Source organism: Sturnira hondurensis, unplaced genomic scaffold, assembly GCF_014824575.4.
Source record: "Sturnira hondurensis isolate 20B ecotype Veracruz unplaced genomic scaffold, ASM1482457v3 Scaffold0001120, whole genome shotgun sequence".
Taxonomy (NCBI): Eukaryota; Metazoa; Chordata; class Mammalia; order Chiroptera; family Phyllostomidae; genus Sturnira; species Sturnira hondurensis.
Genome location: NW_028073751.1, coordinates 2,692,830 through 2,715,579, shown reverse-complemented (window position 1 = coordinate 2,715,579; position 22,750 = coordinate 2,692,830). Strand labels below are relative to the sequence as shown.

At 56.3% G+C, this 22,750-nt stretch overlaps 1 protein-coding gene across 3 annotated transcripts in view; it reads left to right on the top strand.

The window, feature by feature from the left end:
* Window positions 1–22,750, top strand: part of NRG2 (neuregulin 2) — a 175,142-nt gene that overhangs the window by 143,859 nt on the left and 8,533 nt on the right. The window contains exons 3-6 of one of the 3 annotated variants that reach the window (XM_037061736.1): window positions 1,367–1,485; window positions 9,418–9,538; window positions 15,812–15,870; window positions 20,106–20,129. In XM_037061736.1, coding sequence (XP_036917631.1) covers window positions 1,367–1,485; window positions 9,418–9,538; window positions 15,812–15,870; window positions 20,106–20,129 — 323 coding nt within the window. Of the gene's footprint in view, window positions 1–1,366; window positions 1,486–9,417; window positions 9,539–15,355; window positions 15,433–15,811; window positions 15,871–20,105; window positions 20,130–22,750 lie in introns of all 3 variants that reach the window. The other 2 variants (XM_037061754.1, XM_037061745.1) reach the window with 2 other exon arrangements.

Below are 22,750 nucleotides of genomic sequence, written 5' to 3'. Positions count from 1 at the left end.
GTTCTACACCCTGGGCTCCAGGCAGCGGCAGCTCTGCTACCCCACCTCCCATTCTACCACCCCTCCAACCCACTACACATATTCTGGGAATCTGGTGTTTTAATTCAGGACTAAAAAGAGGAGAAGATTACATCATGGAAAGAAAATTTCATGCTACTTCTTGTTTTCCCCTGGGGGCCAGGCTGGGGTCCGGGGCTTTATCTGGAGCAGTGACCAGCCCCTGGAGAGCACCAGGGCAGAGCGGACAGTGGGAGGTGTGACCAGACCCTGCAGAGCCCAGGCTCCTTGGGGCAGGTGCAGAGAGACTCTGGGAAGGAAGAAGAGGTTTGGCAGGGTCTTCAGAAAAGAGGAGAACCAAGGCCAGGGCCCCGGGGTCCCAGCCCAGGCCAGGCCCCCACATCTCTCAGTTTGCAGAAACTGAGCGCAAAGTCCTCCACAGAGGGACCAGCCCCCATGTCAGGCTCCAGGAGAGAGTCCACGTCCTCACCAACTCAGCTCCTTGTCCACCTCTTCCTTAGCCCTGCCAGACAGGTGCCCTTGGACAAGTCTGGAAGTTCCTCTAGGACTCAGTTTTCCTGTCTGTGCTGTCCTGTCGGCCCCCAGATTAACCCTGATGGTCAAGTCAGGCCACAGGGACAGGGTCTCTGTGTTCCCTAATGTATTCAAGCTCCTGGCACTCAGAAGGCATTCAGTAGACACCCACTGAATGAATGAATGAATGAATGAATGAATGAATGAAGCAAGCGAAAGCCCCTTGGAGAAGCCACAGCTCGCCCCTTAGTGGCAGGGCTAATGTGATGTTAGGGAAGAGCCACAGGTCGGAACTGGGAGGCTGGGCACAGTTGTCATGGGAACCTGCTAGTCCTAAGGAAGCCCCCACCCCCAGTGCCTGGCAATAGGCCTTGCATATAGAGTGACAGGCTGCCACTTCTAAGGGGAGGCTGAGGGAGCTGGTGAGCCCATGGCTGACCTGTTCCAGTTAGGGGAAGGACACTGGAACTGGGGGGAGGGGCATTAAAAGAAAAGGAGGAGATGACCATTTGACTTCCTAGGGGACCCTGCTTCCCTCCCCCCGAAGATGCTAACTCTGGAGAAGGGCCAGCACTAGAGACACAATGTGAAGGTTCTTAGATTCAGGACACGTGTGTAGCCACTGGCCCTGCCCTGTGTTCTCCTGAGTGCCCGGGTCTCCTTCCAACACCGGGGGCTCCACTTCCCACCCGGACCCCAGACTCTGCTTCCCATCACTGCCACACAGCCACTGTGGCTCTGCAGGGGGAGGTGACCTCTGGATGACCACTGGGGAGTCACAGCCAGCCTGGGCCCTGGCTCACGCCTCTGCCCCTCCTATTCCCTCCCTAACCAGAAAGAACTCACGACTACAGTTCAACAAGGTGAAGGTGGAAGATGCAGGGGAGTACGTCTGCGAGGCTGAGAACATCCTGGGGAAGGACACAGCCCGAGGCCGCCTCTACGTCAACAGCGGTAGGTAGTCCCCCGACAAAGGGAGGGGTCCTATAGGGCTTCCGAGGGGCAGGCCGGTGCCCCCATCCCTGGGGAGACCAGGACATGATCCGTCTTGCACTTGACTCCCCTCCCTCCTGCCGCCTATGGCCATATCAATCCCCAAGATCTGGGCCGANCTCTGCCCCTCCTATTCCCTCCCTAACCAGAAAGAACTCACGACTACAGTTCAACAAGGTGAAGGTGGAAGATGCAGGGGAGTACGTCTGCGAGGCTGAGAACATCCTGGGGAAGGACACAGCCCGAGGCCGCCTCTACGTCAACAGCGGTAGGTAGTCCCCCGACAAAGGGAGGGGCCTATAGGGCTTCCAAGGGGCAGGCCGGTGCCCCCATCCCTGGGGAGACCAGGACATGATCCGTCTTGCACTTGACTCCCCTCCCTCCTGCCACCTATGGCCATATCAATCCCCAAGATCTGGGCCGATCCAGAGAAATGCAGGCGAAGCATAAATGTTTAGCTTTGTTATCTGGGCCTGGAAAAGCCGCCAGCTCTCATTTTAAATACCCTAAAAACTAAATATTTTGAAATCAAGAGGTGGGGGTGGGGGAAGGATATTTTTAGAAGGCAATTATGGGAGGCCGGGCTGCCAGGTCTGGGCTCTGGGGAGAGGCAGGCCCAGGGTGTGTGCGAGCTGGCTGCCTGTTGCCTGTGGCTGTGCTGGGCACCCGAGTGCAGGCAGCTGTCTCCACAGGGCCATGGCAGGAGGCTCGGGTGCCTTTGGCCCTGGGGCAGCCTCTGCTCAGGGGTGACAGGCCCCTTCCCCACATGGAATCCTCTCCCTTGAAAACTTGTGAGGTCAGGAGCTCAAGGCATCTCCTCCCCAGCGTGAGCGTGGAGGCTGCCTCCCACTGGGTTGCCCTCTGTGGCCCTCACTGTGGCCCTTGAGGTGGAGGGATGCATCACCAGAACTGCCTCTCCTCAGGCTACACCCTCTACCCTAGCAAACCCCACAGAGCTCTTCCTTCCTCCTGACACCCACCCACCGGCCGAGCATACCATTTGGCTCCCTGGTTATTTGGTTCGCTTCCCAGTCCTGCCCCAGTTAGAGTCTCGCTCTGTATGTGTCCTCGCCCCTGTGTTTCCACCACGTGGCCTTGCGGGGTGTCTACACCCAGCACTGTCTGGAGAGAACTTGGAACCATGCTGCTCTGGGCCCTGCCCTCAGAGGAAAACCTGGCACAGACCTCGTCCCTCCTGTCTTGTGAGGGATCCCCTGTGCTGCCAGGCTCTCAGGCTCCTCAGTCTCCCTTGCCACTGTTCCTAGTAGATCCAGGTCAGGCTGGTTGCTGAATCCCTCTCACACCTATTCCTTCCGTGCCAATCTCACCTCAGGAGCAACCTTGGCCCAGGTGTTAGCCCATCACCTGAACCAGAGCGGAGGCCTCTCAGGACCCCTTCTTTCTGCCACGTACCCACCCTGGAGGCACAGAACAAAGACTTTGTCCCTGGGCTCAACTCTCTAGGGAGGGCCCAGATGATCTCTCCAGTCCTAACGGCAGCCCGTCCCTTGCATCCATCATTATTTCTCCTCCCATGTCATCTCTCCCAGGTGGCCTTCCTCTTGGGACACTCCCAGCCTGGGCCCCACCCTTGGCCATGGCCAGCATGGTCTCGTGTGTCTCTTAAACGCTAGCCTTTGACTAGAATCTTCAAGTCTTATAACGTTGCTGAGCTTTCTGTGTGGGCGTGCCTGCCCCAGTGGGTCCAGGAGCCAAGAGCACGGAGAGCAGGATGATGCCCTCTCCCCGGGAGTTGTGATAACAGCTACAATTCCCGAGTGTGTGCCCTGTGCCAGGCTCCCCATGGTCTCCTGAGCCCTTACTCAAGACCACGAGACGTTAAATAATCTGCCAGAGTCGGAGAGCTAGTTAATGATAGAGCTATGCGATATAAAAGCCATTGGCAAACACTGAGACCACGTGACCCGGGGGGGCTTTGTGGGGCTGTCTACTGCTCTGGCCTCTGGGCCTAGCACTGTGCCTGGCTGATAGCAGGCAGCTGGGAAATACTATATGAAAGGACTGGGAACCTGCTCCAAGGCCTCTGACTGAGTCCCACATGCCCCAACCTGGGCATGGTTATAGTGGGGTCCCTGGGCCCCCTGCTCCTCCAAAACTGTCCCAAGATGGGAAAATGGGCTCACCCAGGCGCCAGCACCTGCTGCCTCAGCCAGCGCAGGCAGACAGCCTCGGGCCCACTTTGGGTTGGAGGTGTCCTATTTCATTATTCAAGACTTTCTTGGTTGGAACTGACAAGCACCCAACTTAAAAGTACCTGAAGGAATTCAGGGGGTTATGAAACTGAGGTGCCCAGACATAGCTCCAGACATGACGGGAACTCAGGGCAGGGTCAGGACACTCCCTCCCACTGTACGTTGGCCTCATTTTCTCCTACTGGCAAGTGGGTTCCCCCATGTTTGGGGAGTGGATTGGGAAGAAGAGGCCATGGCCTCAGACAGCGCCAGGGGGACTCATCTTAGCTCGCCCCCCCGGGGCAAGGGGTAGCATTGTGTCCGTGTTCATTCCTACGATCACAAGGGTGGGTCCCAACAGCTTCTGCCTAGGTGCTGTGCCCCGCTTGGCCCAGTCACCGTGCTCAAGAGGGTGAGGTGCCACCTTTGCCAGGCCTGTGAATGTGCAGCGTGGGTATGGAGAGACAGAGTGTGGCCTGGCCAGAACCACAGGGTGGCAGGGGGAGGGGAGGGGGCCCTTCCTTAGATTCCTGCTGTTAGCAGAGGAGGAGGAGAGGGCTACCATGCAGAAAACCACGGGAGTGCCCTCTCCTGCACAAGTCTTGGGGCCTAAGCCTGGGGGCTGTCATGAGATCCTTCAGATAAGCTGCAACTCACCCCACACACAGGCTTCTGTCAGCCCATGTTCTGATCAGTCAGGGAACCAGATAGCGGAGCTTGAGGCTGGGCTTTGAGGATTTTCCATGTGGCTCCTGGCCCCTTGTCCCTCCAGCCTGGCTGGAGAGCAGCAGGGCAGTAATGGACAGAATCAGAGCTTTGGTCTCATCCCAGGTGCAACCCAGGACAAGTGACTCCACCTCCCTGGTCAGTTTTCCCATCTGCAGCTCCGCCGGGTGATCTCCAAGTCCCTGCCGCCTTGCTCATGGAGAAACCTCTGGGATTCTGTGTTTGATGTTGAGGCTGACATCCTGTGCACCTAGCCACCGCCACACACACAGCATCGCCCCCCACCATGCCTCCTCTGTCGCTCTGTTCAGTCCACAGCAAGCAAGATCCTCCCCTTGATGTGGGGAGGCAGACAGGGTCGCTGAAGGGGACCAGAGGCCCCGCTGGGGATGCCTTCCCAAGGGGAGATGCCTGGGCTTTCTGCTTTTCCGTGGAACCCAGAGGACCTGCAGCAACCACACCCTGGTGGGGGAGGAGGGTGGATAGCGGACATCTGTGCCTGCCCCCTTCTGACTCATCCCAAGGTGGGTTGACTTGGCCTGCCTGAGCCCCAGGGAAGCCAGGACTGCTGGGGGCGGGGGCAGGAGAGGGCACAAGAGCGCGGATGAGGAGCAGCAGCTGCTCAGGGAGCATGGAGGTGGCTTTTGTCTCTTGTAGCTCTGTTCCCATGGACCCCAATGCTCCTCCCCCAAATCACAGTGCACACTCTTGCAGTTACAGCCCTGCCGGCTCACAAGAGACACATTCCTGAGTTGGCTGGGATGAGGAGCAGGCAAGAAGTTTGTGGTGCTTTTAACAAAACAGTCTGCTTGGTCCAACCCACTTCTGAGTTAGAGTAACCAGATGCCTCACCCCCCGGTGGCGGTACCAGTCCCAGGACATCAGGCTGGGCCTGGTTTCACCCTGAAACCCAGGGGCAGTCAGGGGCGACCTGGGACATCACAGAACCATGGAAGTTCTGGAGAGGTTTCTGGGCCTGTCCTTTACCTGGGGACTCAGAAAGGCCAGCTGTGTAATCACATACACACGCGTGCGTGCATGTGCTCTCACGCACGCATTCAGCACTGCCTTACTCAGCAAGACCCGGTCCTGAGCTCTGGGGAATCACAGTCTGGGCTCCCCCAAAAGTCCCTTAAGTGGCAAGAAGCTAAAACCTTAACTCAAAGTGTCTGCCCGTTCCAACACACTGAGGAGGAAGGCTGGGGCAACCTTACCAACAGGAAAGAGGGCATCTGGGCAAGTGTGGGGGGTCCTTATGGATGAAGAGACCCTGGATCTGAGCCCTGAAAGATAATCAGAGGTTTCTTCACGAGTGGAGGGGCAGCAGGCAGCAGGGAGGGTGTGTCCGCAACATCCGCTCCCTCCTGGCCTCCCCTCTCTTCCGGGCGCCAGGAAACTTACTGCACCAACACTAATGGGTGATGGAGGCTTTCGGGGCTTACCCTACCCAGGCATTTTTCTAAGTCAATATTTTGGGGTCTAATTAACATACTATAAAGTTCACCTTTTCTAAAGCATAGAATTTGCTGTTTTTAGTGTATTCAAAAAATTGTATAACCATCACCACTAATTCCAAAACAGTTTCATCACCTCAAAAAGAAACCCTCTGTTCATTAACAGTCACTCCCCCTTTACTCCTCCCCCTAGTTTCTGACGCCCACTCGTCTGCTTTCTGCCTCTGTGGATTTACCTGTACTGGATGCTGTGTGTAAACAGAGCTGTATGCCATGTGGCCTTTTGTGACTAGATTCTTCCACATAGTATAATGGTTTCAAGTTTCATCTATGTTGTAGCATGCATCAGTATTTCTTTACTTTTTATGGCTGAGTAATGTTCCATGGTATGAATATACCATATTTTGTTTATCCTTTCATCAGTGAGTCATTCAAGCTTGTTTCCACATTTGGGCTACTATGCATAATGTTGCTGTCATCCAGGTACATGTCTCTATGAGGACATAGGTTTTCATTTGGCGTGGGCATATACCTTGGAGAATTGCTGGGCCACATGGTACTCCATGTTTAAGTTTGTGAGGAACTGCCAGACCGTGTTCCAGAGTGGCTGTGCCGTTGTACATCACCATCGGCAATGCATGCTGCCTCCGATCGCTCCTCGTCTTCACCGCCACTTGCTATTACCCAACTTAGAGCCACCCAAGTTGGGGTGAAGCGGTGCCTCGCTGTCATTTTGATTTGCATTTCCCTAATGTCCTCACCAGCCAAGGTTCAGTGTCGAACAAGACAGGCAGGGCCCCTGCCCAAATGGGGATGGAGGCTTCGTTCTAGTGGAGTGGCTGAGCTTTAAATAACCGGTAATTGCACAGCTAGTCAGTTAATTATGTCAGAATAAGTGCTACCGGCACCTACATGCAAAACCGAGAGGAGTAAGGAGGATCCTGAGCAACCTCCCTGAGATGCTGACTTTTTTTAGTGACTTAAAACAGCATTTACTATTTCTCAGGGTGTCCTGTTGTTGGGCTGCTGTTGTTGTTGTTTTGCAGTTTTGGCACAGCTTAGCTGATTCCTGCAGCTGAAGGCCCCTCACAGAGCTTCCATCGGAGCACTGGGGCTTGTCCTGGGTGTTTGGGGTGGGGATCAGGGGGCCAGGATCACTTATAAACTCCCTCATGTGGCTATCAGCAAGCCTCGAGTCCTCGCACTCAGTCGACTGGAGATGTTTTGAAGGCACCTGGCTTGCAAGACGGGCCAGACTAAGCCAGCGTCATCTGAATATACTGCGAGAGAGGGACAGAACATGAGGCTGGAGAGGTGGGGAGGCCCAGAGTAGACCTGGGAAAAACTGGGGGACTCTATTCTGAGTGCAAATGGAAGCCATTGATCAATCTCTTCCATAATGGAAGTGATTGATCAGAATTTTAAAAACCACTTTGGCAGCTGTGAAGCAAAATGGTTAGAGATGAATGCAAGAGTGAGGGCAGAAAGACCAGTGCGAGGCTATTGTGGTCGTGTGCAAAAAGGACCATGGCAGCCAGGACTGGGGAGGCAGACATGAGACAGGGACGGCCCTCGCGAGGAGGGAGAAAGGCAGCCCTTGGTGACAGGCGGGTGGGGGAAACAGAGGAAGAAGAGAGTCAAAGATCCCCTCTAGGTCTTAGGTTCGTGTGCGCAGTCACTGGCTGGGCAGATGACTGGCAGCTGAGCCTGGGGTGGCTGGGAGCCATCCCAGAGGAGGTGTCAAGGGAGTGGCCAGATTCTGCAACTCGGAGCCCATACGTCATCTTCATCTCCCCAAACATGGGAGAACACGTGTGCTGGGACAGCACTCGTGCACATCTTTGGCGTGGAACTCTCCCTGGTGCGAGCCTGCACCTCCAGCAGAGTTGTGCCACAATCCCTTGGGAAGACTCTGCCATCACAGGGTGTGGCCTCAAGGTACTTCCTTCTGAAACAGAAAGGCCCGTGTCGCTTCCCCCACACCTTCTGTGACTGGATCCCCTGCTGGCCTCCCCTTTTGCCTTTCTGGGCCCCAGACTAGTCCCCGTGACAACACAGTTCTGGCAGCCCAGGCCAGTGCCTCTCAGCTGGGACCCTGCCTCCCTTCAGCAGTGGTCCCCTGCCTTCCAGGGCCTTGATAAGCACAGATACATGTGTGGACAGACCCAGACGTGCAGCTGTGGCCCCTGCCACCGTCCTCACTGCTGCTTGCTGCTCACTCAGCGCCACCGTGGGCAGGCTTCACCACCCAGGGCTGTAGTGGAGGCCTGGCTGGGCCTGGCGGGTCCAGGACAAGATTTCTGTGGCTTAGGCAAGGCTCACAAGAGGACCCAGGCCTGTGGTCCACATCAGTTTGCATCCATCTGCTTTTGGCAATCTGGGTGCTGACATGCTCCTCCACAAGGGACTGGGTAGCTGGCCAGAATGTTCAGCCAGGAGTCAGGAGTCCCGACGCCTCGTCACAGCACACGTCGTGATTCTGGACAGGCACTTCCCTGCCTCCTTTCCTTAGAACTGTTACCAAAGGGCAGGACAACCTCTAGGGCCATTCCAGCAGTGGGATTTTATAACTCACAGGCGTGGTCAACTCAGCTGTTTCTCGCGTCTGTCCCTTTCTTAGTGCCCCAGGTCTCACTGACCCAGAAGTGGGCCAGAGACAGCCGGAGGCCTCCTCTCCCAGCCCACATGTGGGTCCCAGCTGGGCATGGAGCTGAGCGTAGGCAGCAGCCCCCCGCAGGGGCGGGGCTCAGGGTGCCGGCCAGCAGCAGGCACGCCACGGGGGGAAAGGTGGGAGCTGGCCCTTCCCGCTGGGCCTTATCAGCGAGCTCCTCAGACATACACAGAGGCAAAGCTGTGTACACAGTCCCAGTCCCCACGCTCCATCTGTCTCCCCACATGTCTAAACACAGAGCGCCGAGCGCCGGCCCTCCACCTCCTCCTCCTCTTCACCCCACATAGCAATGGGAGGTGGTAGACACTCAACACCCTTGAGGAGACAGGACCAGCTGAGGCAGGAAGGTTCACCTCAGTCAGGAGCGGCTGCTGGGTGAGAGAGAGGAGTCCTTAGAGCCAGAGGCCAGTGCGGATGGATGTGAATGTCCTCTCCCTGTGACTTTGCTCCCCAGGGAAGACACGGTGTCTCACCCGCCTGCAGTGGAGCCCCCAGGAAGGCAGGCAGGGAGGGGGCAGAGGTGACCTTATTCCAGTAGAGGGAACAGTTTTTGCTAGCTTCTCACCACCTCCAAAACCAGAAAACCTTTCTGGCCTTCAGAGGTTTGCCCAGAGTAGGGGTACAGGGTGACACTGGGCAGTCAGTGTCAGAGCTGAGTCAGAGCTCAAGGTGGCCTCGCCTTTGCCTTGTTGGTGTCTGAGAGGGACCCCCAGACCTCCCAGCCCAGCCATCCCCACAGTCTCTAAGCTTCAGGCTTTGAGACAGGCAGTGGAAGGCCAGGAAGGAGGCGGTCCCTGGGGCCCCGAGGTGGTCTCAGTGGGTCACCAGCGCCTGTCGCTCATACCTCCAGTGAGCACCACTCTGTCATCTTGGTCGGGACACGCCCGGAAGTGCAACGAGACCGCCAAGTCCTACTGCGTCAATGGAGGCGTCTGCTACTACATCGAGGGCATCAACCAGCTCTCCTGCAAGTAAGTGACTAGTGGGGGTGGGGCCAAAGCAAAGTGAGAGAGGCTGGGGCAGAAGTGGAGGGCTCTAGGAAGCGTGGGCTTCAGGTCACTAACAAGGGGTCCCCAAGGGGTGTAGACAGGGAGGTGTGTCCCTCGTCCTGGCATACAGGGAGCTGCAAGCTCTGAAGGGCTCAGGGCTTCTGCGGTCCCAGCTTCCCAGCCCCACCAATCCCTTCTCCCAGGGTCCCCCCCCTCACCACTGCCTTTTAGGGAGATGGGGAGGCCAGTCTATGACCTGAGCATTGGATTTGTTCTCTCTCTCTCGCTTCCCCTCCCCATCTCATAGCAACTCTCCAAACGTTGTTCTGATGAACATATCCCAGGGTGTGTCTTCCCAGCAGGGGGGAGCCTGGTGGGGTCAGGCGGAGCACCAGTCCTGGAGCCCGTGGTAGCTGAGGGCGTGCTCTTGGGGCCCTGAGGGGAGAAGAGGGCTCTGACTCTGGTGCTTGCTCAGGGCCTGGCTGCTCTCCCTGCCCAGCAGGACCCCCAGCATCCACAGATAAGCCCTGGGTGCCGCCTGTGCCACTGCAGTCCCTAGCCCCTCTGTATGGGGGGAAGGGGAACCAGTGGGGACACCACTCTGGATGTGACCCAATGGGAGAGGTCAGGGTTGAAGAGAAGCTCAATCCGGGACTTCGCTGGCCCCCCCAGGGGTCAGAGTCTGCTCTCCAGCCAGCAGGGCTGCCCCAGTAGGACCTCCCAGAAACTCAGAACCACCTGCTCCGCCTACAGCCAGGGCAGGTGGGAGCCTGGTCATCAGAGAGGGCTTGTTCAGGCCCATCAGACCTTCTGGGGACCTGGGCTCACAGTGCCCCCTTGACAGGTTCTCTGGTAGGTGAACGGGCGGGGGGCGCTTGGTGAGGTTAGTGCAGCTTCTGGCAGGATCCTGAGGAGTAGGAGGGGGTCTAGTTAACAACTTTAGGTTTTCAAAGTAGCCCAAGCCTAGGGTCTGGCAAGGTGCCAAAGCTTCCCTATTCCCATGGCATCTGGGCAAAGGCCACAAGGGTGTCGATGGAGGTTCAGAGAGAGGCATTTGCCCTCCCCACGGACAAGGTCAGGTTCAGCACTCCTCGGCTCTTGAGCCCTGCTCTCCCTCCTGACTATACAGCCTTAGCCCAGGACTTTTAAGACCCACCCAGCCGCACAGAGTGATAATGAGGGGCCACGCCTCCTTCACACTGTCCCCACAGCGCTGGGCTAGCTGGGCCGGGACTGCTGGGCAGATCTGTCTCTCTTGCCCCAGCTGGCCTCCTCTGCTGGCTTCCTCCCCAGCCCCACCCTTCACCTGCTGCCATCCCCTTCCCGCTTTCCCCTTCCTCATTCTCAGGGGACAGTTGCAGTCCCCCAGGGAAGTTCTCCACCCAGACTCAGTCCCTCATGCTTTTCCCTCTTTCTGCCTCCAGGAGGCTGCCACATTAGTGCTGCAGACCCTGGGGAACATTCTAGCTTTGATAATGCTCTGAGCTCTTTGGAATAGACTTATCGAACTCGAAGGGTTCTGGAACACCTCACAGAGACAGCCCAGCCTTGCACTGCCTGCTCGCCCCACCCCAACACACACACACACCAGGCTTCTCCTCTCCTTAGCCCTTCGGACTCTGGAATCCTGAAAGGGATCCAGCAAGGCCACTGAAGTCGGCCCCAGCTCCGGACAGGGAAGGCTGCAGCCACCCAGGACGGGTGCCAGGGCCTGGGGGGCCCAGGACTCCAGAGCTAGCGAGTTCAGTGTGGGAAGGACAGTGATGAGCTAATGGGCTCCCAGAGGGCCCTGCCATGGAGGCTACACCCTCAGGACCCCCTGGGTCCCACCCAGCTCCACCTGAGAGGAATAGAGGGCAGGAACCTGGGCCACTGTGAAGATAGTGTCCTGTTTCCTTTCTACAGTAGGGCACCTGGGGTCGCTGCTTAGCACTTGAACTTGGTACCCAGAACCACCACCTCCTCATCTCAATCTACCCTGGAACCCACTTCCCTGACTCCCTGAGCCCTCAGGGGAGAGGGGCATCCCTGAAGGGACTGAGGCCAGGAAGACAGGTCCTCAGAGCTGTGCTGGAGAAGGACAGGGGGGTGGGCCGCACAGAGCCCAGAGGCCATTCTGGGGGTGGGTGAGCTGGGGGGAAGGGGGGCAGGCCGCTTGGGGTTCCTGATGACACCTGAATGGAATAAAAAGGAGAGAACTCAGGAAACGGGACTCACGTCTTACCATTTGTGCTGTTTGTTTACTTTTTATTTTGATTTTTTTGCATTTCCGCTTAGCTTGGATAATGAAACTAGACTGGTCAGTTTCATTCCAGTTTCTATAAAAATCAGCTTTCCTTCCTGGTTTTCTGACACTTGCTGTTGTGTCCTGGTTCAGAGCCGCAGGGGGTGCTGGAAAGCAGGCACACTCCGCCCCCCGTTTTTCTGGAATTCGGAGCCAAAAGAAACAGTGTCACTGATCCTGCATTTTGTTTTTAAGAAGCAAACTTAGGGGGATTTGAAAATGGGGGTCCAAATCAAGGGGACTGTCTCCTGTCTGGGCCAGCAGGGCCCCTGCACTTCCTCCTGCTGCTTTCTCCTCTTCTCTCCGTGTTTTTGTAGAGCACGGTTGGTGCGTGACTCTTGGGGACTGGTTCAGGGGATGATGACAGAACAAGACTCTCTTTCCAGCCCTGTGCACAAACCAGCAGCATGCCTCCCTTTCCCATCAGCTCATCCCCCCATTCCCTCTGCTCCCTTCGCCCCATTTTCAGGTGACTCCCCCATCCCATACCCATGTGCCTGCTCATCCTCCCCACATCGCCACCCCACCCCTCATGAGGCCGGAGACCCTTCGCTCCCTCCAGTGTGCCCGGGGCACGCCCTCATCCTTCATCCTATCCCCCCCACCCCGGGTGAGGGCAGCACACACGGCATTATCCTCAGGCTACCAAAGAGGGAAACTGAGGCCCTGGAGGTGGGGTGGGAAAAGAGAGAGGCAGAGTCCCAGCCTCTCTGTCGCCCCAGATGCACCCATGGGCTCTCCTCTCTGCCTCTCTCTCAGCCCTGCTCTTCTCCAGCCCTGGACACAGTCCTTCCATAGTCACAGCTGATGACTTGGAGGGAAGGGCTGGGAAGGCTCTTACCCGTTGCTCCTTCTAATCTGTCCCCTGTGCCCCTGAGCCAGTTAATCTCTGTCTAACTGGGAACTGCCTGCCAGCCACTCTCACTGAGTACCATGCTACCTGGTCCTGGGTGCAGGGTAGACAGGCTGTAGGCCCAGCCCCGGAACCTTCTCTAGGGGAGCCCAGCCTCTTGGCTGTGATTCATTCTCAACAAGCAAGGCTAAGGAGAGAATAGGAGTGTCCAGGAGCCCCTGGAAGAAGCCAGTGCCCACAGAACAGCATGGGTATCAGTCCTTCCCACCCCCATGCTGTGCCCACCCCCCACCATGTCCATGGCACCAACTGGAGTTGTGTGAGGCAGTGGCCACAAAAGATAGGAGGGTTCAGTTAGGTTAGCCCAGGGTGAGTGCGGGATCAGGGGTGTGCTTAGTTATCGTTGGTCTCCAAGACCCATGGGACAGCCTCCCGGACTGTCAGCATTGGTGTAGTGGCAGTAAATTTCCCCTTTGTTTCCTCCTGCACTCCCTCATTGTCTTTCTCTTACACACACACACACACACACACACACACACACAGGCATAGGCTTTCCTGTCTCCAAGAGCTGGGCTAATCTCAGACATTAGACACAATGAAACCTATCTCTCTCTTGTTCCTGTGTGATTCCAAGAGTCATTTTGGCAAGTTATTGGGTGTTTATCCTCCACTCTCCAAGGTGCTGCTGCTTCAAAAATCACTTCTCCTCCTTTAGTCCCCATCCCAAGGGGGTATCAGTTTCTGAGAGCTGAGGAAGAAGAGCTGAGCCTGACTGGAGCTGTTTGGGAAGCCTTAGCCTTAGTTTTGGCCTTGGCCTTGGCCTTAGCCAAGACCTCCATTCTCTCGGGCTGGGATGATGGTGGACGAGGGCCAGGGATCAGAGAAGGGTATATTGAAAAGGTGGTGGCCTGCTCCTCCTAGCCACCCTTTCAGCAGGATGAGCGTGCAACAGTTTCACTTGTAGCCGTCCTCCCACCTTCACCAGACACACTTCCCAGCCATTCCCCCCGCCCATGGGCCCGGCATACCTCTACACACACTGCCACCTCTGCAGGGTCCAGGTCCCCGCCCCCCTGAGGGAGATGAGGTCAAGACCCAGAGAAACTCCAGCTACCAGCTCACTGACCCCTCCCAACCCTCTGGGCTGGATTAGGGGCCACAGGGTTTTCATGAGTGTCTATCACAGCCAGTGGCCCCCACCTCCTATAAGCTTAAGAGGCTACTGAACCTCTTTGTATACACTGGAACGCTAAGAGGTTGAGTACACTCACCTCTTGATTAACGCTGAACAGTGACCTATAATTGAGGGGACACTGGTGGTGGGCTGGCCCAGTTTCCTAAGGAAGAAGAGGCAGAGGCAGCATAGACGCATCTCCAAGTAGGGGAAAGGGGTCAGTCTGGCCCTGTCTATAAGCTTCCTGGGGGCATCTGACCTTGCTGGGGTTCAGAAGAGAGTACAGGGCTGGGGTTCAGAAGAGAGTACAGAGACATCTCCCAGAAATCTTCAAGAGAGGGACTCACTTGAGGGGAGAGTGGCAGCCAAAGAGCAGAAGGACGTATACCCGGAGGGAAGGACGAGTTCAAGGAGATGGAAGTGGTTGGTGCTTTGCAGCTGTAGAGGAGGCAATATGAGAGAATGAGCCCCCACCAGAGCCGCACAGGGATGGAGGAGCAGGTCATGGGGGAAAGGCAGGGGTGCCAGGCAGCCAGGAGGCTCCTGATGTGGACCGGGCTCCAGGGTCCCTGGGGAGCCCGCTTCCGCTCCCACAGTAGCTCTTCCATCCGAGGCCAGATGTCCTACCCCGGTCTCAGCAGGCCGGCTTTGGGGTGCCGGCCACTCCGGCTCTTCTGTAGCCTCCCCTGCTCCCCACTGGGCTTTCCCACCTATATTGCTCTGGGACAGCCTTCCAACAAACCGTGTTACAAGGGTTCCTCCAAAAAACCCTCCATGGTCCAATAAATTTGAGACATACTGGAAAGTTCAGCTCTTTCCTCCTACAAAACTTTTCATGTGCCAGCAGGCACTGCAGCTTCACAAGGAAGCATGGGAATGGATCTCCTGAGTTTATTTGGCCATGGAACCCTCTTCAGGAGGACAGACAAGAATCACAAACACCCCGTGTGTCAGGGGCCTCCGTCCGGGAACAGCATTCTGGAATCCTCCTTGGAGCTTCCTGGGAGCTGTTTCATGGATGAGAAAGCCTGCCCAGGGCCCTGGAGAGAACCCTTTGGTAGGGCCTAGAAAGAATGGCCCCCCAGAACCTGGTGTTCCTAAGGACCCCAGCACCCTGCCTGCTGACTGCTTAACACCAAGGGGCTGCAGTTCTGGCTTCCTGGGGCCCCAGGCAGGTCAGAAGGGAAATTTCAGGGGCCGTTAGGACAGTTAGGTAGTAAGTTCCCCATTTTCCTACCCTGCTTCCCTATATCATCCTCCTGCCCGCCCCACCCCCTCCCCACCACCCATGGAGCCACATCTACTAGAGAGATTTTGAAGGAGATTTCCGAGCCCTCCACCCAGCCCTGACTCCAGCCCCTTCCGCGATGAGTGTGCCCCAGCGCCCCACTTGGTTTTCTCATTCATCACTGTGCACTTTGATTTCTAACCTGAGCCTCGCGGATGATGCCAGTTTGTTCTGTGATTTTTCCCCTTTTCCTTCTCCAGATGTCCAAACGGATTCTTCGGACAGAGATGTTTGGAGAAACTGCCTTTGCGATTGTACATGCCAGATCCTAAGCAAAGTATGTTTGAAGATACAAACACACGTCCCTGCTCCTTAGAAAGCTTCCGGGTGCAGTCCCCCCTCCGATGTAGGGCGTAGGGCCAGGGGTGTTGGTTGTTTTGATCTTTGGCTGTTTCGTTTTGTTTCTCTTTTCCTTTCTGTATTTTGGTTTGTTAGTTCTTTTTGTTTTGTTTTGTTTTGCTTTGTTTTTCATTTTTGGCCTAATCCTCGGGTTTAAAGTTCAGGGCTGCAGGTAAGGGGCAGAGTGGCAAGGCCAGTACAAATGGTAACGTTGGCAAGGGACCCAGCTGGCACTGGCAGGAGCCGGTGCCAGGGTGTTGCGATGCCTGTGTCTTGCTATCCTGGCTCTCTCTTTCTGGTTTTCTTTCTTTTGGTAGGTGTCCTGTGGGATACACCGGGGACAGGTGTCAGCAGTTCGCAATGGTCAACTTCTCCAGTATGTCTCTTTCTTCTATTTCTTTTCTTCCCTGGTGACTGACAGTCTCCCCTGGGGGAGGGATGGGGCCTTGCTTAGCTAGACTAGCGGGGGACACAGGGGTGTCCTGGGCTCCTCTCAGTCCTTAGCGCTCACCAGAAGCCTGTGCAGAGGAGACCCATATGCCCTTGCCACCCTCCCCTCCTACGTCACTGGGCTGCCTGGACTCAGTAATGCCAAATTCTCCCTGCAGCTGGCCGGGGCCTCTCAGGCCTCCTCACTGCTTCTGGGGTCAGGCAGCCTGGCCAGCTGCAGAGCCCTCACCTGCCTCTGAAGGCCTGTTTGAGGATGGCGGTTGCCAATGCAGCCGGGAAGGAGTGTGTGCATGCGTGTGCTGGTGTGCTTGAGGGAAACGAGTTCTCAGAAAGCCTGTCAGATCAGGCCAGAGTTGGTTGGGTCTGCTTTTAGGTGACGGGGGAGAGGAGAATGGGGGTTGAGGGAAAACAGGTCCCATGGCAATGGTTTCCATGGTGGCCCGAGATGGGAGACGTTTACTGAGGTGGAGGGATTGCTGCAGATGCCAGAAGGTAGGACTGAGGAATCAAAAGGTAATTGGTGACACCCCGCAGGCCCTCTTTGCTCTGAGTCCCCATCCAGATGCTCATTCCCTTGCATTCTTCCACTTCTAAAGTCAGAGCTTTCTGGTGTGCACAGTTTGCTGGTGGAGGGGTGGGGGCAGTGAGCTCTGCAGCAGAAGGATGAGGCCGTAACTGTGCTTGGAGCTAGGAGCAATTCCCTTCAAGTGCCACCAGGTGGGGGTGGAGCAGAGCAAAAAGCCACAGGCCAGCTGTGGACTCTGAGGCCCAGTGGTCTGTTGGCCAGTAAGGCAGGACATCCTCCTAGTGCACTAGGCCCCTGCTTGCCCTCCCCCAACCTCCTCCTCTCCGGGGAGGGCAGCTGGATGCTGCCTACGTTCCCATGAGGACGTAGGAACTGCAGTGATGGGCCCTGGGCATGCACAGCTGGAGCTGCAAGCAAGGCTGATGGTGGGACCCACGGGGCCATTGAGGTAGCCCTTGGAAAAAAGGCTGCTCAGACCACAGCACAAAAGCCTAGAAAGTGCTACCCTCTCCCTCCCCTTCTCGGAGCCTGGAAGCCAAGACTTGTGAGGAAAGTAGAGGCCCCAAGGAGGTGAGGGCTTGTCGGCCCAGATGGTCAACTATCTTAATAGAGTGTGGGAGGCAGCACTCTCCCCAGGCTCTTCCCATTGGAGGCCAGGGAGGAAGGCCATGGGGATGAGAGCGGAGCCTGTGGGCAGGGCATGTGGCCCTCCAGAATTCTCCAGAGCACAGGCTCCAGGAAGAATTGTAGTCAGACCCAGCCACACTGGAGGACTATATGTCAGGAGGGGCCCCAGGATGGGGCAGAGCAGCCAGGCGGACCAGGGGATAGAGGCAGTGAGGGCCTATTCCTTTTCACCTTCACGTCCAGAGCCCCCCTGGCCTATGGGACTGTTCTGGACAGGGAGTCCCAGCCCATCCTAAATCAGAGCAACAGAGCCTCCAGAACTCGGCCACTGGCCAAGCTTCTCTGCCAGCTGGGCTGCTTCAGCTTTCAGCTCAGATCTGCTGGGAGGGTCAGCAGGGCCCCGGGAGCTCAGAAAAGAGCCTGCAAATGCAGTCCTAAGTCTTCCTGCCTAGTGTTATCAGGATCTCTGCTGTTACCTTATTAGCGTTAAGGAGTTAGACTCTTAAAGCACTTGGCCCAGAGCACTTCATGCAGTGCTCTGTAGATCATTTTTTAAAAGGTGGTGGGAGAGGCCAGCCTAAGTGTGCAGGTTTGGGACTCAGGCCCGAGTAAAAATGCCAGCTTCTGAGCTTACTAGTTCTGGGGCCTCACTTAACCCCAGAACTAGTTTTGTATTTTACAGGTACAAAAACAACCCTTGCATTCGCATTGTAAAGTGGGGATAATAACACTCCTGCCTGTACGGTTGCTCTGAGGGTGGAATGGAGCAATGCCTAGGAAGCGCTCAGCAGAGAGCCTGCCATGGCTATCTGAGTGCAGTTTAGGCTGGAGGGCCAGCACCAGTCCCCTGGAGGCTGACTTCCAGCCTCCAGAGCCCTGCTCACTTCTCTGGATGGTCCTCGTCCTTAGGACTAGCCAGTCAGGCCTGCCCAGAGGCCCAGTGGGCAGAAATATCCATGGTTTGGCCACAGGAGACCTGAGACCTGGCCGCTAGCCTCCCTTCTGCCTCCTAATTTGCTGTGTGAGCTCAGGGAAGTGTTCTTGCACCCCTGAGCCCCAGCCACCACATCTAACACAACAATAATCAAAAGTGGGCCCAGACTGGCTCTCTGAACTACAGTCTTCTTAGTGTCCCAGGTGCTGTGGTCAAGCTAGGCTATTCTGTCTTAGGAGGCATGGCTGGAGAGCCGAACAGTGCAAACTCTCTCAAGTGACCTGGGGGTCCCTTGGGCCAGAGGTTCCATTACTCATGGAACGTCACCCCTGAGGGCTCTGATTCGTCAAGGTTGTACTGTCTACTTAGCACAGGGAGAGGAGTTGACTCACTGTGCTTATGGTGACTTGTACTCCAAGCAGTAAGACTGCAAAGAAGCCACATTCAAGGTCATCCCAACCTTGCATTTCACAGGAGGACATAGAAGGGCTGGGGTACATGCTTCAAGGATGTGGTCTATTGGGGGTCATGGAACCGAGGGTCAGAGCCCAGGATCACCCTTGAGCCTCTTTCAGTCAAAGCCATCTTGGTCCCTGACTCGGAACCACCCTGCTCTCCTGCCCTTTTCCAACTGCAGAACCCTCTGGAATCCCTGAGGAAGTAGAAAGAGACCCAGGGACGGACAATGCACAGGACTTCCTGCTGGTATTCCAGTTATCCCCTTCCTCCCAGGGGATGAGAACGTCAGGACACAAGTTCCCCTGCCCCCGATCTAACCAAGCTCACTGCATGCATGTGGGGAGGCCATGGTGAGGGCCCTGCACCTGTGTGGTGCCTCACATTCTCCTGACCTGCTCACACTTGACCCCTCACTGTGTGCAGGCACTTTAGACCTACGAGCAAGCAAAGATTATGACTTGCCCACATCCACATGGCAAATCAGTGACAAATCTGAGCCTCAGGGCCTGTGCAGGACCTGCAGTGAGGAGCTGCCTACTACATGAGAATGAATGGTAGGCGAGGATTTCAAAACGCTGCTGAGATTTCTGGGCTCCCAACCCAGACTCTACTTCGTTGGTCTGTATGATTCTGAAGCACAGCCGGGTTGCAAACCACCAGAGGTGCCACGGTCAGACATAACCCCCTTTTAACAGATAAGAGAGCTAGGTAGACAGGGTATGCTCAGGGTCACACCCTTGGGCACGACCCTCTTACCTGACCCTTGGATGATACGGGCACATACCTCACACATTTGCAACACGATCCCACTATAAAGGGTGCAGTTGGCCCACCACTTAAAGGGCACAGGTGTTCCACAAGTGAACCCACTTGTCTCTTTCTCTCTCGGAGTTGCAGTTTGCTTTGCTAAGTTGTGAAATCAGGCGTGCACCTTGAGGCCCAGTGCCTCAAAGGTGTTGGGGGAGTCCAGTGGAGAAGTGACCTGCCAACTGGAGCTTCTTCCTCTCCCTACTCTTGCTCCCCACAAACTCTGAGTCTCCATGTCCGAGCTCCTAGTAGATGGGCAGGCCAGCTGGACCTATGGGGGCAGGACGGGGGCAAGGGGCCAGTCTGAGCCCCACACCCTCTTCTGAACAGAAAAGCAAGCTCCATGAATGAACTGGGGACTGAGCAAGCTGTTTCCAGGAGGGGCTTGACAGTGCTGAAGACCTGGCACTGGAGCTGGGAGGGGGAGAATGGGGACTCATCAGACCCTGCCCCCACTCACCTTTCCTCCCTGGGGACACGTGCCAACTGACTCTTACGCCTCTGCCTCCACCAGGTACTAACCCCACAGCTCATCGCTAAAGAACCTGCCCTGCCTGCCGATCCTAACATTTCCTCTCTCCACCCCTTTCAGGGGCTCTTGGGGACAGGGTGCCAGGGAAGGGGCTCAGGAAGCTGGGAGGGGACACCACTAACCTGCTTTCACCTCACAGGCTGGCTGCTGGTGTCTGAAGAGTCCTGACCAACGTTTCTCTCTCTCTCTCTCCCACCCTCCCCCTCCCCCATCTCTCTCTGTACCTCTCCCTCCATCCCTTCCCCTCTCTGACCCTCCTCTCTTCTGCACTGCCAGAGCACCTTGGATTTGAACTAAAGGGTACGGAGCCTTCATTTATCATTAAGTGCCGTCCGTCTGCTCCACTCCTTTCCACAACCTCTGATGTCACATGTGCTAGTGTGTGGCTTCCTTTCCCAACCAGCCAGGAGTGGTTCCAAAAGTCTCCCCTGGCCCCATTAAGGTGTCCAATCATAAACTACTTCAATTTGGGAGAGACAAGAAAAGCTCATGAAAAGCAGGGCACCCTGGGAGTCATACTGTGCCCCAGTGTATGGTAGCCCCCCTTGCCCGGGGCTGACCGCTAGGAGGCCTCCCAGGGGCAGGGCCTCCTGAGCCATGTGCAGCCTGTGGGTTAGCCCCTCAGAGTGAGTGCCTGGAAGCCATGGCACGTTGGCTTAGAGAGTTGTGCAGGGAGGCAGCACTTTCCACTTACCTTGAGTTTCCCTTCCCTCGCCCATTCCCATCTCCATTGCTTTTCATCCTGCACCAGGCTGGTGGCTGAGAGCGCCGACTCTGCCCACTGCCCTGGACCAGCCGCGCTTTGCCATCTGCTTGAGGCTGTCACTCCTTCCATGATCTGTCCCCACGATGGCACATGTGTTCGTCTGTAAACAAGGGTCTAGGGTGGGTCAGCCTCTGGTGCCTGTCCTCCTGCCCCCACCCCCACTCCCACTCCTGTCCTCTGGACCCGGGAAGACACCTCGATGGGAAGGGACTTGGACGGGTTGGTCTGTCCAGCTCTCTGGCTTGTGCTAGGAGGCTCCACCACGCCTCGAGTGTCAGACGTTTTATACCAGGAAAGATGGAGAGGCTTGGAGAGGCCAAGGCTTCCTTGGTGTCAGGCCTCAGACGTGGTGTGGAGCCCACCGTCGTGAAAAAGCTGTTCATGTGGCAGGTTTGGGGAGGCCTCAGCATCCCATCACCCAGCTCCTATCAGCTGTTCTCAGCAGAATCTAAAGCCCAAAGTCTGTTTGTGAGAAAGTATCTGCCTATTGCCCATGATGGGGCGGGTGAGGAGAGAGGCTGACTCTGGGTGGTGTCGACTTGGTGGTGGCAGGGTGTGCAGGGGTGAACCTGTAGGGGTGTGTGTGTGTGTGTGTGTGTGTGTGTAGGGTGGAAGTGTTATACCTGTTAGGTCTCTCAGGGCAGGATGGGAGTGCACGGAGCGGGGCAGCGGGATGCTTCCAGTCAAGGGTGGAGCATTGTGCAGGTGGAACTGAGGGTGTGGAGGTGAGTGTGAGCCTGTGTAAATGTGTCTGCCCATCATGGCGGTCTGCACACCCATCAACTCTCCAAGTCAACAAACATCCGCTGAACCCCGAACTCACCAGTCTGGCAGTGCAGCACCCAGAGTCAATGTCTTCCTGGCTCTCAGATTCACGGGGTGGGACAGACAGTAAAACAAACTGGAAAGCCATCAGGTGGTGGTAAGTGCTATACAGAAAATAAAAGAAGGTAATGAGATAGTGCCTAGCTGGGGTGGGAGCTGGTTTAGCTAAGTAGTCAGGGAAGGCTTGTCCAATGAGATGCCTTTTAGTGACATGAGAAGTAGCCAGCCCTGCAAAGAGCTGGGGGAGCGTTTGAGGCAGGGGCACAGGTCAGGGAAGGTGTAGCTGGAGCGGGCTTGCCTGATTCAATGGGTGGAAACTTCCCATGACTCTGGAGCACAGTACACCTGGGAAGAGGACCATAGGTGACATCTAAGAGGACGGGTGGAGCTGGGTAATCTGGGGCCTCACAGGCCATGATGAGGCTTTGAGTTGTATTCCAGCTGCAGTGGAAGTCATTGTTAAGTTTTTAAGCAGGAAGTAAAATGATCTGCTTTATGGTTGTAAATCAATATGGCTTTTGGCTGGAGAATAGACTGGGTTGGTGTTCAGGGTGGGGAGGAGTGGAGGCAGAGAAACCAGTCAGAAGGTGACCGGTTGTCCAAGTGAGCGATGGCATCATCTTGGACTAAGTCGGAAGTGGCGGAAATGGTAAGAAGTGGTCAGATCCAAGATCTCCCTGAGAGGTGGAGCTGACAGATCAGGTACCAGGGTAGGTGGGAAGGAAGGGAAGGGAGGGGTCTGAGTAACAGCAAGGTGGGGCTGCCACTGAAGAGATGAGAAGAGCAGGGGGCAGGCTTGGAAGAGGGACCAGTGTTGGTGCCGGGGCGTGGCCCTTGGGTGTGGGAGTCTGGGGCTCAGAGAAGTGAGCAGGAGATGTAAATTTGAGTCAGCTGCGGACAGGTGGCATTTAAAGTCTGAGCCTGGATGAGATCACAAAGGGAAAGAGGGCAGGTGGAAAAAAAGAAGCCTGAGAGTTCTGGGCCCTTCTGCCTGGCAGCCCACACAGAAGAGGAGGGAGTGGCAACTGAGACAGCCACCAGCCAGTGACGGGGGAGAAAACCCAGGCGAGAACAGGAGTGGGCCCAGCAGGGGCAGTCAGCTGAGAGGCTGTCAGGGACCGAGACCAGAGTGGTCTCAGAGGAGCAATAGAGACAGATGTCTGGCGGGATAGGACTGAGGGGTAGACGGGGAAGAGAACTGGAAGCAGGACAACCACAGAGCGCTGAGAGGGGGGTCCTGGGTGGAGGGCTGTTTGTCCAAGAAGCCACATGACTGTGTGTCAGTGGACAGGACTGCACGTACATGTGTGTGCGTGTGCATATGTGCTTC